Source organism: Polypterus senegalus, chromosome 9 (assembly GCF_016835505.1).
Source record: "Polypterus senegalus isolate Bchr_013 chromosome 9, ASM1683550v1, whole genome shotgun sequence".
Taxonomy (NCBI): Eukaryota; Metazoa; Chordata; class Cladistia; order Polypteriformes; family Polypteridae; genus Polypterus; species Polypterus senegalus.
In genome coordinates this window covers 87,881,701-87,897,468 of record NC_053162.1, presented here as the reverse complement: position 1 = coordinate 87,897,468, position 15,768 = coordinate 87,881,701, and the positions used below count along the sequence as shown (strand labels likewise).

The following is a 15,768-nucleotide window of genomic DNA, read 5'->3' as shown; positions in this document are numbered from 1 at the left end:
AGTCTGAGCAAATGTTGTTGATGCAAACTGAAGCTTCTGGGTTAGTATACAGTAATTTAATCCATGCACTAATGTTCGGGCCAAACCCAAACTTCTCCAATATAGTAAAAAGGTATTTCCATTCAATCATGTCGAATGCTTTTTCTGCATCCAATGATAATAATATTTCTGGGGTGTTTGATTTAGTTGGTGAGTATATTACAGTAAACAGGCGTCGAAGAGTTGAAGATAAGTGTCGGCCCCTAATAAATCCAGTTTGGTCTTGTGATATTACCGAGGGTAGCACTTTCTCCATCCTTCTAGCTATGATTTTAGAGAGTATTTTAACGTCGTTATTTAGAAGTGAAATTGGTCTGAAAATTTAAATCTTATTCTGATCTGGTAAATGAATCAGTAATAATTCAACAGAATGAGTTCAACTGTGCATTGACAGTTCCATTAAATGCCACCCACTTTTCATTGCACTGACGTACCAAGTATCTAAATACAGTAATCCCTCGCTATATCACGCTTTGACTTTCGCGGTTTCGCTCTATCGCGGATTTTATATGAAAGCATAACTAAATATATAACGCGGGTTCTGCGGGCAATGTGTCTTTTTACTTCCTGTACATGCTTCCTCAGTTTTTTTGCCCAGTTGATTTCATACAAGGAACGCTATTGGCGGATGACTTGAGAAGCTAACCAATCAGAGCACGCAGTTAAGTTCCTGCTTGCTGAATGCAGTGTTAACCAGGAAGTCTCGTCTCGCTCATTCAGCATCAACGTGTTTCGCCGTGTAAAGAGTTGTGCTCTTTTGTGTTTATCTTTGTGCATAGTCAAGCCCTTCATTATGGCTCCAAAACGATCTGCTACTGCTTCAGGGGCCGTGCCCAAGCGCAAACGGAAGATGTTAACGATTGCTGAAAAGGTAAACGTTTTGGATTTGTTGAAGGCTACGATTCTTTTTATTTAAAAAGTAGGAAAGGAATATAAGATCTACGGCCGCAGTGTCCTTTTAACCAGGGTGCAAAACAAGTGGTAAGTGGATGTAATAAGGCAGTAGTCTGGATGGAATCTGCTTTAGGGATTTGGATTGAAGACTGCCAGAAGAAGAACAACGGCAGTGCTACACAATCGCCTGAAGTGGCTCCTTTAAGGGCTGTAACGCTCTCCTTTGTTGTGCAGTAAAATTAAACTCATTGTTATCGGACAAGTCATCGTGTCATTGTTGGTGAGTAACCATAATTAATTTCCTACTTACAGTACTTAGTACATGTACGTACGTTTAGTGTCACTGTACACACATTTACTGTATACTATTTTTGTTGCATTGTACGTATTTATTGCTGGTGGCATGTCTATCATAATGGCTGTAACGTGATATCGGAGACACTCAATATCTTTAAAATAATATTTAGGTTTTACTGTAAAGGGATTATGCTGTATAACTCTGCGGGGAATATTTATAAACCGTGTGGGAGAGTTTATAAGGGCTTAAAATATATAAAAATAACCATAGAAACATATGGTTTCTACTTCGCGGATTTTCACCTATCGCGGGGGGTCTGGAACGCAACCCCCGCGATCGAGGAGGGATTACTGTATGCTTAAACTTCGCCCTGAGACAAATATATGTGACATTTTGAAGACACCATTTTATTACCTGAATAATACCAATCAGAAAACATTGTCGCACTAATGCAATATTATTTGAAAATGAACAGCATCAGATCAGCTGTAAATGTATGGTATTTCTAAAAGTTAGCTTTTTTTTCAGTTTTATTCTCTCAATCACGATCATGCTCTCCCTTGCCCCCACCCTGCCCCCCCCTTACGATCTGACTCCAACTAACAGCGCCAGTATAAATTCACACCCGATCTGACGCTGTTCGTTTTCAAATAATATTGCATTAGTGCGACAGTGTTTTCTGATTGGTACGATTCAGGTCATAAAATAATTTCTTCAAAATGTCACATGTATTTGTCTGTTTCTTTTTTTCCTGTTGCTGCATTGACATTGTGCACCAGAATGCGTGAACTTATTCAGTGCGAGCAGGAACATGCTGGTGGCCGGTTGCTTGTGCCATAACAAGCTTGACCTGGAGGTGATGAATGCAAATGTGCGGTGTTAGGCATGCACGGGGGCCACTGAGAAAAGAAGAGTGTTCATGGCTAACATTGCAGAGGAACTTAGTCGTCAGTTCTTTCTAGAAAAGGCGATAAATAAAGCAAGAGAGGATGCAACATCGACAAGCTTCTGTTCCAAGACTGCCGCTTCCCCAGCCTCTTCAGTGTTATATTAACCACAGCACAGAGAGAAGTGTGTACATTGCAACAGGTACACATGTCGTAAACATAGAAAGGACGTTCTGTGGGTATGTGGGAGCTGTTTGAACATTTAAATCTGTTGATTGCATATAGAGCAGAACTGACCTTTCTGTACTATTCTTTTCTCTGCATGTCCTGGAGTGCAAAAGAAACCGCACCATGAAGCAACATGTGAAGACTGGCAAGATCGGGGGTAAAAAAAAAAAAACGTGGTCACTGATTACAAGCGCAAGAAGGCGTGTGAATGAATATGAATAATGTTGCATCAGTGCCACAATGTTTTCTGAAATGTACTATACAGGTCATAAAATGTGTAATTCCAAATATCATATATACATATGTCTCTGTTTTTTTTTGTCAGTGCGGCTTTGACATCATGGATCATAAGGTGCATGCTAATTCAGCGTAAGCAGGAACACTCAATAAAACTGAATAAAAAAAAAATCAAGTGACGGTGAGATATAAAGAAGGCAGATTCACCAGCGTTTGTGTGTCAGCTTTTATTCCTCCAGATCAGAGAATTTCCAGTTCCATTGTCTCAAAACACTACTCATATCTACAGTTATTTCCAATTTCAGATAAAAAAGAAGCTGCGTCAGATCTGGGGTGGGTTGTTGTATCGTGATCGTGACTGAGAGAATAAAAGTGGAAAAAAAAAAACGCTGACTTTTACAAGTACAATAAATTTACACCGGCTGTTACAGGCACAAATTAAATGTATGTTTTTATTGTATAATGTTAACCATAAGAGCAGTTCACTATTCAAAACTGTAAATTTCCCGGGGAGCTGGTTTCGAACTCACGACCTCCAAATTATAAGTCAGCAGATCTTACAACTACACCACGGAAGCTATCTTATTGTACTTGCACCTTTTGTGAAAGTGCTTATTTGATATTTGGCTATCAGCCTTCACACATTATACAGTTCATGTCTACATTTTGTCATTTATTACTAAAATATGAAAAACGTTTCTGTTTTAACGATGTATTTACATAAATTGTTGTAGACACAAAACACGCATCAAATTACTTCCCCTAACAATTCTGGTTGGCTCACTCCCAGATAATCAATCAAGGAAGGAATTGGTAGAACTTCTTGCCCGATCTGAGATGGGGGTTTCTGTTTCTGTAGACTCGGATATTCTGCCGTGTTTGTGGATTTCACTTTCACCAAACAACAAATCTTTTAATTCTCGTGGATACACCTCTTCATTGGGAGGCTACACTACTTTTCTCTAATGGCAACAGGAATTCGCTGATCTACAAGTCTCCAGCTTAAACTTTAAAGCCTTACAATGTCTACATACTTCTGACATATCACCTATGTCCATATAGTCAATCTCTTTTTGCTGTTCCGTTATTTCACTGAGTAATAATTTCCGTTTGTTTGTGCTAATGCGATCTTTAATTTCTTTTTTTGTGATACTTTCAAATTTTCCTACTTTCATATTCTTTAACTTGCTCTGCATGTGTAACGTGCCAATGTTTTTGAACGTCATTATGAAGTCTTTTTTTTTTTCCTGACCCGAATTTGACCTACGAGCTTTTCAATTCCACTTGGTCTGAGCTGATTATTACTTTCCTTATTTTCTGAATTTGCACATAGATTATTATTGCTCTCTTGTGTCCTTTTTTGCCTTCTTTTCTCTCCAACGCTTTTGTGTCTCTTTTTGACATGCTGCTCTTTCTTCTTCACTTAGTTGTTCATGTGCCATCTAGAAAGTATAACATTAAGAGCTGGGAGCACATGAAATTTGTCTGCCAAAAGCATTACAACAAATGCGAGGTTAGATGTCCATGAACTTGTTTTACATTGTTTGTAAGTAGGGCGTGATCTGCAAAAGTCACCGTCTCACGGGCCTTGCTTCTTAAGGTTGTAATGTCTTGTCTCACAGGACGTCAAAGTGTCTCTCTGAGATGATCACATCTCGACCCAAAATTTTTTTATATGATAGATAGATGTGGTTGAATATCTAAATAATTTGATCATATTTTTCCAAAGGTGCCATTATTCGTTGTTTTTTACTCTCAACAAAACAAAGAGTTTGCTTTTCTTTTAATAAATGAGCGAATTGTTTATTTTGTGACATATTATTTTCTACTGTTGTGTTCTTTCAGCTCTTTTCACATTGCCTGATTACTGTGCTCAGTTCATTTGTTTTTAACTACAGCTGATTTAACGTTACACGACTTCTAATCGTGGGTTATGTCACACATGCTGAGTGCAGTTGTTGATAATGTCACCAGACCGTGTCAGTTTAAATGACTATAAATTACTGGCCATGTTACGTTTACTAACTGAGTGCGGACCTTCCAGCACAGTCATTCTTGTCCATTTTTGTTATAGGCAATAATGTGCTGCCTGAAGGGTCCAGGACTGGGCTTAGTGCATTTGTTTTTAATTACAGCAGAGGTCACATTACACTACTTCTAATCATGGGGTATGTCCGACATACTGAGTGCATTTGCTGATGATGTTACCAGACCATATCAATTTAAATGACAGTCTGTAAATGTGACATGGGCAGTGATTTACAGTGTGGTGACCTTTCAGTACAATAATTTTTGCCCATTTTTGTGATAACCAATAATGTGTTGCCTGAAGGGTCTGGCACTGTATGAAGGGTTAATAGGTATGGTAAGTTCAGCCACAATCACTTTCCTTTTTTCTGTTCTGCCATGTTGCATAAAATATGAAGACATAAGAGAGACAAGCTTCTCTTCTTTTTGTGAGGTTCAAAAAATCCTTGCCCCTTATTTGGCATTGCTGCATTATATCAATTGTACTTCCAGATAAGCATTTATTGGTTGTCATCTATCATGCACACAGAGCCCACCACTATGATGAAACATGAAATCAGACCTGCTTGATTTTGTTGGAGCAGTCATCTTGGACTAAGTCACTGGGCATGTCATATTACGTGACTGACTTCACAGGAGTGCTCTGCTGACTTCCTCTGACTTACTAAGATTATATAAATAAAGACTATGACATAGCCTTAATAGATAGTGATCTGTAAGTTAATTATAGACTCAGAAATGACAAGCTAAAATAAAGTTTGTAAGATTTAAGTGATTACATAATACGTAAGTGGTTGTTATCACAATAACAATCTGAATAAATAAGACTAACATACAGGCAGATTTTCTTATTTATTTTGCTGTTATTCATTTCTTGTCTGCCTTACTCGCAGGGAGGTGCTCGACAGGAAGAAGGCTTAGAAGTTGCCCGTGCTGGACGGGAGCTAAATCAGGAAGTGAACCGGCTGATGATGGCCATGAGGGAGATGTTGGCGAATATACAATTTCAGGAGCCACCTCGTGAAGACAACCCAGAGCGGGATGAAGAGGAGTGGGACTAAGAGATAATCGTTTGAACCACTGTGCTAGTATTCAGAAAGAGTGGAATAACTGAGAGCATGAATTTACATCCGCTTTAAATTTCTTATATTTTACAGCACACCTGTACTGATTACTGTGTTATGTTTGTCTATTTAATGATCAATTGAAATAAACAGAGGATTTAACTCTTGTATCAATATGCATTGACACCTTTGATCAAGATGTGGCTTAAAACAAATACAATATAAAATGAACTATTTTTTTCATTTCTGTTATCTTTCTTGACTGATATATTAATGACGAAAGAAAAGGGAAGACTGAAGATACTATATAATAATGTTTTAGTGAATTAAATCTTTTTAACCTGTTAAGAAAAGCAAATCATTTAACCAGAAATATATAAAAATGTTTATTTGAAAAGCTAAAGGATCTAGCTTAATTTTTGAAGGATATAGTGTTGCTCAAAATACTATTTTCACGTTAACAATTTGCCTTTAATGATTTTACTCATTCCAATACAGATGTACAGAGAGTTGGAGACTATCCTAGCAGCAAAAAACAACACTAATAACTCTTGTCATGATGTACGAGCTGTAATTTGCTATCCTGCTTGGTAAAGGGGACGTTGGCCAGAAGATAAAACTAGAAGATCATGAAAGCGTTTCATATATCAGAGCAAAACATGGCAGAGTTTGTAAAAGAGTGGAAATGCTAGTATGAAATTTTACCTTAAACTAGATGAAGGATAATTAGTCAAAGCTTTATTCTGCAAGTTGCCTTTATTTTCCAGAACTCAGTGAATCTAAAATCTGTCTTTATATACTTTATCAAAATAGTTGGTTTCACTGATTATGAATCTAAATTCTTCATTTTACATGTGTATTGCAAGCTGCAGTTTCTTTAAACAACTCATTTTATGAAATGTTGAAAAATGCAAGCTCTGCTGTTAATTGGGTGACAGTATAAATAAATATTTTGTTTTACCTGAAGTAAAATAATAACCTGATATGGCTATTCAAATAAGTTATTGATGGAATTTACAATAAAACTTATTTGAAATCCTCTAAAATATGTGTCTGAATATTCATTAAATATATGGATGTTCTAAAATGTAGATAATAAACATATATAATGGTATTGCTTGATCTTGATTCTTTGCAATAGTAAAAGTTGGTTTCATTAATGTTATTATCAATGCATTTGTACCACAATATGGGCGAAGTGCTACTGTACATAAACTCGAGAATGCAGCAGTGTGCGGAGGAGACTGACCTTACGCGGAGTGACAGAAGGAATGCAGCAGCCAGAAACAGAGGAGATAATGGGTACGTACACACGCGAGATCTGTAAGTGGAATGTTACGGGTTCTGATTTTATATGCAAAATGCTTAAAATCATGATTAAAACAATAAAGATTCACATTGTCTTTTGTTGCCACTTTATTTCATTTTTTTTGTTTCAAACATTTTAAAGATTTGCTACAAAATTATATCCAGTCAAACTTAAGAATGCTAGTATAAAAAATGTTCTGAAACCCATTCAGGTCCAAAAGAAAAAAAATATGAATTAGCTTAAACTGCCCTGATTTAAGGTATCCATAAGAAATGTAATGATTTACTTCATGAGGTAGAAGGGCATGATAAACAAGAATAGTTGAGTCAGATATTTGAAATAGTAATATGTATGCTTCAATTTAAATGTTTATAAAGTTGACATATTCTCAATTGTGATAGAAATTTGTAATTTTTCACCTTCTGATAGAGGGCTGGTAAAGATCAAAACTAACCTCATATTTGTAATCACTGACTTTGAAATTGTCTAAAATGATACCCCCATATGTTTATGTTTGAAATTTGTCATTTTTAACCTCCTGAAAGGGGGTTGCAGGGCTAGGGCCACCAGTAAAGAATTGAACATCAAAAATATCAAACCTCAGAATAGCATAAAATGATTCTCTACGTACGTTTTTTTTAAAAGGAGTAACTTTGATGACTCCTATTCCATTACAAGGTGAACCCCTGGGGGCAGATGATGTGGCCTGCACAACCTCAAGTCCTTCTGATTCTTTTTTTGCTGATGAAGCCGATTGGTTTACCTTTTAAAATAAGGATGATCCAAAAATGGCCTAAAAATATGGATTTTTCCGGCCCAGAGGGCCTAAAAATACAGCGGTACCCCAAAAAGCTCAATGTATTGCTTAACTAGGCATCAGTGTATCATATGTGGGGATTTTCTCCTACTGGTGGTTTTTGCCAGAGGAAAAAAAACACAAAAACCCAATTGTTAAGTTTCATATTATGTCCTTGCAATACCGGGACATCCATTATTTTTTGGCTTGCTTTATTCCACTAAGGTTTGTGTGGGAGAGTGTAAATCTTGGTCAACAGCAATAAAAATGAGTGGAATCTCACCTTGAAACAGATTCTGATCCACTGAGGACAATCGGGTAAATGCTTCCACTTAAATTTTGTAGTGTTTAAAACAGTTCTCTGGTGCAGTTGAGCAAAAGAAATATGGTAATAATAATCCAGGAAGCACATGAGTTGAATTATAAAGTAAATACAGTATGTGGCCTGTTGTTAAACACTTAGCATTTCTAATACATTACAACTAAAAAGTCACATGTGAGCTAATTGTTAAAACCTTATAGGAAAGTCCAGTAACAAGTCCATGTTTTTTTTTTCCTCTCTCTTTCTTGTGGACACTTTCAGATTCATGCCTTTCAACCTCCTAACCATTTAAAATTACACTCCATGTGACTGTTTAGCACATCGAAGAGAATCGCATGATTTGTAACTTTATTAAAATAGAAAATGGCCAGTTAACAGCTAGCAGACTAAAACATACTGGAGAAATAGCAAAGGTCAAATATTTCTGTTTTTTTTGGCTTTGTGTTTTAAATATAAGCCAGTGTTTCAGTTCATGTAAAAAAAAATAATCTGTTGTATACTGTTCACTTGTGTGAACAAAGTTTTTCTTGTTTTATTTTATCATTTTATCTGATAAAAGGAAAAGATGTAAATATATAAAATCGTTTACAGAAGTGACTTTTAAGGTTAACACAGAGGACCAGTGGGCCAAAGGTTTTAATTCTGACCATCATCTCAGTCAAAGGCCAGTCACTGTTGTTTTTTTAAAAACTCTTTTAGGTTGATCTGGTGGTGCAGTGATTAACTCTCTTCTCTCTTACAGGTCTAGAATCTTCAGTTCAAATCCCAGCCTGACCGCTTCCTGTGTGCAGTTTGTCTGTGGGGTGTGACCACTGGTGGGTGCTTAACCAACAAGACTGGTAATTCATTTACTAGATATATGTACAGTGGTGTGAAAAACTATTTGCCCCCTTCCTGATTTCTTATTCTTTTGCATGTTTGTCACACAAAATCTTTCTGATCATCAAACACATTTAACCATTAGTCAAATATAACACAAGTAAACACAAAATGCAGTTTTAAAATGATGGTTTTTATTATTTAGGGAGAAAAAAAATCCAAACCTACATGGCCCTGTGTGAAAAAGTAATTGCCCCTTGTTAAAAATAACCTAACTGTGGTGTATCACACCTGAGTTCAATTTCCGTAGCCACCCCCAGGCCTGATTACTGCCACACCTGTTTCAATCAAGGAATCACTTAAATAGGAGCTGCCTGACACAGAGAAGTAGACCAAAAGCACCTCAAAGCTAGACATCATGCCAAGATCCAAAGAAATTCAGGAACAAATGAGAACAGAAGTAATTGAGATTTATCAGTCTGGTAAAGGTTATAAAGCCATTTCTAAAGCTTTGGGACTCCAGCGAACCACAGTGAGAGCCATTATCCACAAATGGCAAAAACATGGAACAGTGGTGAACCTTCCCAGGAGTGGCCGGCCGACCAAAATTACCCCAAGAGCGCAGAGGCGACTCATCCGAGAGGTCACAAAGACCCCAGAACAAGCGTCTAAAGAACTGCAGGCCTCACTTGCCTCAATTAAGGTCAGTGTTCACGACTCCACCATAAGAAAGAGACTGGGCAAAAACGACCTGCATGGCAGATTTCCAAGACGCAAACCACTGTTAAGCAAAAAGAACATTAGGGCTCGTCTCAATTTTGCTAAGAAACATCTCAATGATTGCCAAGACTTTTGGGAAAATACCTTGTGGACGGATGAGACAAAAGTTGAACTTTTTGGAAGGCAAATGTCCTGTTACATCTGGCATAAAAGGAACACAGCATTTCAGAAAAAGAACATCATACCAACAGTAAAATATGGAGGTGGTAGTGTGATGGTCTGGGGTTGTTTTGCTGCTTCAGGACCTGGAAGGCTTGCTGTGATAGATGGAACCATGAATTCTACTGTCTACCAAAAAATCCTGAAGGAGAATGTCCGGCCATCTGTTCGTCAACTCAAGCTGAAGCGATCTTGGGTGCTGCAACAGGACAATGACCCAAAACACACCAGCAAATCCACCTCTGAATGGCTGAAGAAAAACAAAATGAAGACTTTGGAGTGGCCTAGTCAAAGTCCTGACCTGAATCCAATTGAGATGCTATGGCATGACCTTAAAAAGGCCGGTCATGCTAGAAAACCTTCAAATAAAGCGGAATTACAACAATTCTGCAAAGATGAGTGGGCCAAACTTCCTCCAGAGCGCTGTAAAAGACTCATTGCAAGTTATCGCAAACGCTTGATTGCAGTTATTGCTGCTAAGGGTGGCCCAACCAGTTATTAGGTTCAGGGGGCAATTACTTTTTCACACAGGGCCATGTAGGTTTGGATTTTTTCTCCCTAAATAATAAAACCATCATTTAAAAACTGCATTTTGTGTTTATTTGTGTTATATTTGACTAATGGTTAAATGTGTTTGATGATCAGAAACATTTTGTGTGACAAACATGCAAAGGAATAAGAAATCAGGAAGGGGGCAAATAATTTTTCACACCACTGTACTTGATAAAGGCACAGTTTTATGTTACGTTTCTCAGTAGGTAAATTCACAGTCCAGTTATGAAATAAGAACTCTTAAGTATTTTACTTGTTTTTCAGTTTTTTGCCAAGCTCAAAGCTTGTTTCCAAATTGATGAGTATGAATATTTATTTGTTGCAGTGTTAAAAATGAAACTTCATCAGAGCTTTCTCCGTTTCACAGCTTGTCTCAGTGAAATTCAAACCTGGATGGACCATAACTCTTTAAAATTAAACTGCAACAAAACTGAACTCCTACAAATTGGCACTAAAAGTGCAGCTTAAGAAAATGAGCTCTTTTTCATTCACACCTACATAAACCACATTAAGAAACTTTCTTACTTTCACCTCCATAACATATCCCGTGTTTGCTCCTTCCTCTCCTCTTCTAACTCTGAGAAACTTGGCCCTGCTTTTATCACATCCCACATCGATTACTGTAACTCCCTACTGCCAGGTGCCCCTTCTAATCTCATACCACAGCTCCAGTTGATTCAAAACTCTGCTTTGTTGTTGTCCTAACACAAACCAGCAGCAGCGAGCACATCACACTCGTCCTGCTTCGCCTTCACTGGCTCCCTGTGTCTGACAGGATCGAATATAAAATTCTAGTAATAACCTATAAAACTTTAAACAGCCTTGCACTGGACTACATCAGTGACCTTTTCCATCTGTATGCTCCTGTTCGCCCACTAAAATCCTTTGATTCTGGCCATCTTGTTGTGCCCTAAAAAAAGCAAATTACAATTCATCTGTTCAAGAAGGCTTTTACCTTAACCTAACATTCTGCCCCTTCTTTCAGTTTACCTCTCTGTCCAGATGCTCGGGCTAATTTGTGTTTGTGTTATATCATAGACTAGCAGACCCGACGCGCTTCGCTGCATGTTTAACCGGCTAGTTTTGGCAGTGGATCGTGGTTTTTCCAATCTAGACATCCTGTCTTTTTCAGATTCTTTTAACCGCCTGGTTTCGGCAGCCAATCGTCCTTTTCCTAATCTAGAAATCCTGTCTTCTTTAGATTCGTTTAACCGCCTGATTTTGGCAGTGAATAGATTTTTTTTTCTAACGTAGAAGTCGTTTCTTGTTGAGATTCGTTTAATTGCCTGGTTTTGGCAGCCAAGCGCTTTTTTTCTATCCTAGAAGACCTCTCTTGAGATCCGTTTAATGGCCTCGTTGATTGCATGTCTTCCAAGGTAGTTTCAATACCCATTTCTTGCACGGAGTCTTCTCCCCTTTTATGAGTGACTGTGTAAGTACCGCGTGTACCAAACAGTAAATTAGTAAAGGAGAAAGGACTAAGCACAAAGGAAAAAGAACGCAAGACCGCGTCAGCTGGGGAGCTCAGCTCGGAGCGAATTGAAGGAATGAAATGACGTGAATGTGAAGGGAGTTGATCACGTGACTCCCCCACCCGCCTTAACTCTCAATCTCTCCACAAACACACAAACACAGTCTCTCGGATCCCAACTCTCCTTTATATATATATAGATTATGTGATTTGTTCAGGCATTTCTTTTAGAATTGAATTTAGTATTATACTCTGGTTTATTCTTTCTTTTACTCTGTTTAATGCTTTTGTATATCCTGTGTTGATTTGTTTCTTTTTCTGTGCACTATTTGTATCATTTTGTTTTAAGCGCCTTGAGCATGGGAAAGGTGCTATTTAAATAAAATGTATTATTAAGAACCCTTTCACAGACTTACTGGTGCACAATGGGCCATAACCCATTTTCCACCTGCACCTTTACCAGTGTTGGGGATTGGTACTTTTAAAAGTAACTTAGTTACCGTTCCCATTACTTACAAAAGGAAAGTAAATATGTTAATATAGTTGTTGATTATAAAATCTAATACATTACAAACAGTACATAATGTTTTGTTCCTGTTTATGAAAAGCTACATGTTTCACTGGCTATCCTTTGTTGTCAAATCCTAAGCCCATATGATCCTTCTTGAAACTGACCAGAAACAAAAAAGAAAAGTGAGAATTTTCTTGTGTTTTATAAATATGTTTAGCCGTTCATGTGCTGCGAAGTAAATAACATCCATCCTCTTTTTCCATTCCCAACATGAGCCCACCAAGATTTGCAATATGAACACTAGCTGCTGCACCACCAGGTTTCAAAATGTCTATAGCAGATAGTTGACGAAAGCTTCTGTTACTGAATTACATATAGCACATTTTTTTTTTTTATTGGCATTGGTATTGGCATTGAGGCCTGTAAAGGACCGGCCTACCATCCACCACGTTTGCTTCTTGCCTTACCTCCAGTGCTGTTGGGGTAATCACTGGCTTCCTGTGAACCTAAACTGGGCTGATTAAATTTTGTCTTTGGGCATATCTAGGGTTAAATGCATAGCTATAACTTTTGTTCAGTTCTTGTCAATTAAATGATATACCGTGCACGTCCTTCACCTCTTCCTCACTAGCTGTCTCTAGGTGACCAGAGCATACACATGCACAATGTTACCGACCCCAGCTGGCAATGTATTTGCAAAAAAGATGCAATACTTTTACATAACAACACCAAATAATATTACAGGAATATGCTTCTATATAACATGGTAATGCTTTACGGTTTTTTTTGTTATACAGGTATTTTTAATTCAATAAAACAAGTATTGAATTCAGTTACTTGTTACCTTAAAAAGTAATCTGACTACGTATCCTTATGCTACTTTTAACACATTATCCCCAACGCTAGTGCTCTGGTCAAATTTTATTCTTGCCTTTATCTCAATGCTGCCATGGTAGTATCCGGCGCAACACAAACCTAAACTGAAAATTGATGGATTTTTGCAACTTTCAGCATTTGGCTAGAAGCAGATTACATTTGGTGATGTACTTTTCTAAGAAGTCTTGAATTTGCAGTGTACAGGTCATTTTTATTTTTAATGACCACTTCTTTTCCAGTCATTTTGACAGTAATGTCAAAATGTGACCCATCTGGACACTGTGGTTTTTGCTTTTGTGTGCGCAAGGGTCCCTTCACTGAGTGCACATGTGTGCTCTGTCACTAACCTTTTGTTTTTATTACTTCAGCTCCTCCTTGTTTCTGTTTCTTTCCCCACTGTTATTTCTTACTGCTGTACACCAGCTGCAGGGTCATATTCTCTCTGTTTGCTCTCTCGTTGTTTTAGTTCTCAAATAAAATGTTAAAAAAAAAAAAAATCAAAATGGCTGGAAAGCACAGCACCATACATCCCAGACCCAGCCGAAGCCTCCTATGTCCTCATCAAGGCAGAAACATTTATTCAGCTCTAGGGAAGGTGGCCACAAATAGCTTTCTGAAAATCTTCACTCACTTGGATATCCTCATCCAACAGCTTGAGATGCCTGGGTTGTCTACAGCCTTGGCATCACTTTGAATCCGGGTCATTGATGGACATGACTTGGTTGGAAAGGGCAATGAGAAACACATGAACAACAAAAGTGGTGCAAACCAAAGTGCATTGCACAATTTTTTTCATTAACAATCACTGCCAAAATAAATAAGATTGTGACAGATTAGGGTTTTTCTCGCACCCTTGTACCCTCAGACCACACGTCAGACAGCAGATAAAAAGTCCAATTATTATTTATTATAATAATAATGTGCACAAAGCACGCTCCTCTCCACAATTCTCAATAAACAATACAATAATCCAATAACCAATCCTCCACTCCCAGACACTTAGCCACCCTGCCTCCCAACTCAGCTCGCCCGTCTGGGATTTTCCATAGTCCTTTATACTCCTTGACCCGAAAGTGTTTGAGCCCTCAGTCCATGTGATTATCCAACACTTCCGGGTCGGGTAATTCTCTTTTTCTTCAGCCCGGAAGTATATCATTCCTTCTATTTCCGCAATTGTGAATTACTTCCGGGCTATAAGGATAATATAAGTCCCTGGGCCTCCCTGCAGCATCCTCCGGTGGCCCCCATGGTATCCAGCAAGGCTGTGGTGACAGACTCCAAGTTCCAGGATGCCCTGCTGGAATTCGGGGCCCTTTCATGTTGCAGGGATGGCTCCATCTGGCGATTTGGGGGTGTTGGCTGGGATACACGGCCGGCAAACCCTCAAAAGTTGTAGTGCAAGTTCTCTGTAATAAACACATAATCCAATAAAAACACGTACTTCTTCTTGATAGTTAAAATCAGTCATCAATAGAGAGTTAAAAATTAATTGGAAATATTTAATGATGTTGGAAGATTGAGCTTTTACAGTATTCTGAATACTACTTGTAATATTTAATTTGTGTGTTTTATTTCAATGTTTTTAATTTAGAATTATTTGGATAAAGACTCTAAGTTGTGGGCTCAAAGCTCATGTGGGAAATGTTACAGTAATTGAAAGGGTAGGCAGGTAAAATTCTGGGGTGTATGCAAAATAGGCATAGATAGGAATTCTGAGAAATTAAGTATAAATTGATAGTGTCACTGTTTTTTTTAGGATGTGTATGTTTAAGCTTAGATAAAGTGACCAGCGTGTGTGTCCTTATAAGAATATGTAAAATGGAGGCTCAGGACTTCAAGATTAACATGTTTCACGTCTAGCCAAAAGTAAATTCATCAACAATCAACCAGACCATGGGGACGTATCTGTTGTCCCAAACTCTGACTGATGCAATATCTTACATAAGGCAGGGTTTTATTGTGAAAAGGGGCAGTCAGCAAGACCCTATAAATTTAAATGATTTTAAAAAGGCACTGCCAGAAAGACATCATGACTGTCAAGACTGGGAGGAGCGAGAGGAACAACTGTCGGAAGAAAGACAACTCGGTCAGACTTTGTCACCCAGAGGCTGCCTCTTCGCTCCCAAGCGTCATGCCTGGTTTAAGAGAACTAAGACTGACACAACCAAAGCTATAGCCGCCTGAAATTAAGCTTGTTGTGTGACCCTGATATGAATAGTTCAGGTTGAATGTTTTAATATCTAACATTTATACTTGGTTTCTCCTTCAGATAAGCATAATTAATGGTTGAAATAGTTTTGAGTATTGCTTTGTTGAAGTTGTCCCATTGTTTACTGATATTTAGCAGTAACTGATGATCTATACTAATAAAAGGCAAAGCCCTCACTCACTGACTGACTCACTCATCACTAATTCTCCAACTTCCCGTGTAGGTAGAAGGCTGAAATTTGGCAGGCTTATTCCTTACAGCTTACTTACAAAAGTTGGGCAGGTTTCAT

The 15,768-nt window shown here is 38.0% G+C and overlaps 1 protein-coding gene across 1 annotated transcript in view; it reads left to right on the top strand.

The window, feature by feature from the left end:
• tcf25 (transcription factor 25 (basic helix-loop-helix)) overlaps positions 1–6,320 on the top strand; it is a 95,705-nt gene extending 89,385 nt beyond the window's left edge. The window contains exon 18 of the mRNA XM_039763408.1: positions 5,505–6,320. Within this exon, the coding sequence (XP_039619342.1) occupies positions 5,505–5,672 (168 nt within the window). The 3' untranslated portion in view covers positions 5,673–6,320. The remainder of the gene's footprint in view (positions 1–5,504) is intronic.
• Positions 6,321–15,768: the final 9,448 nt, after the last annotated feature.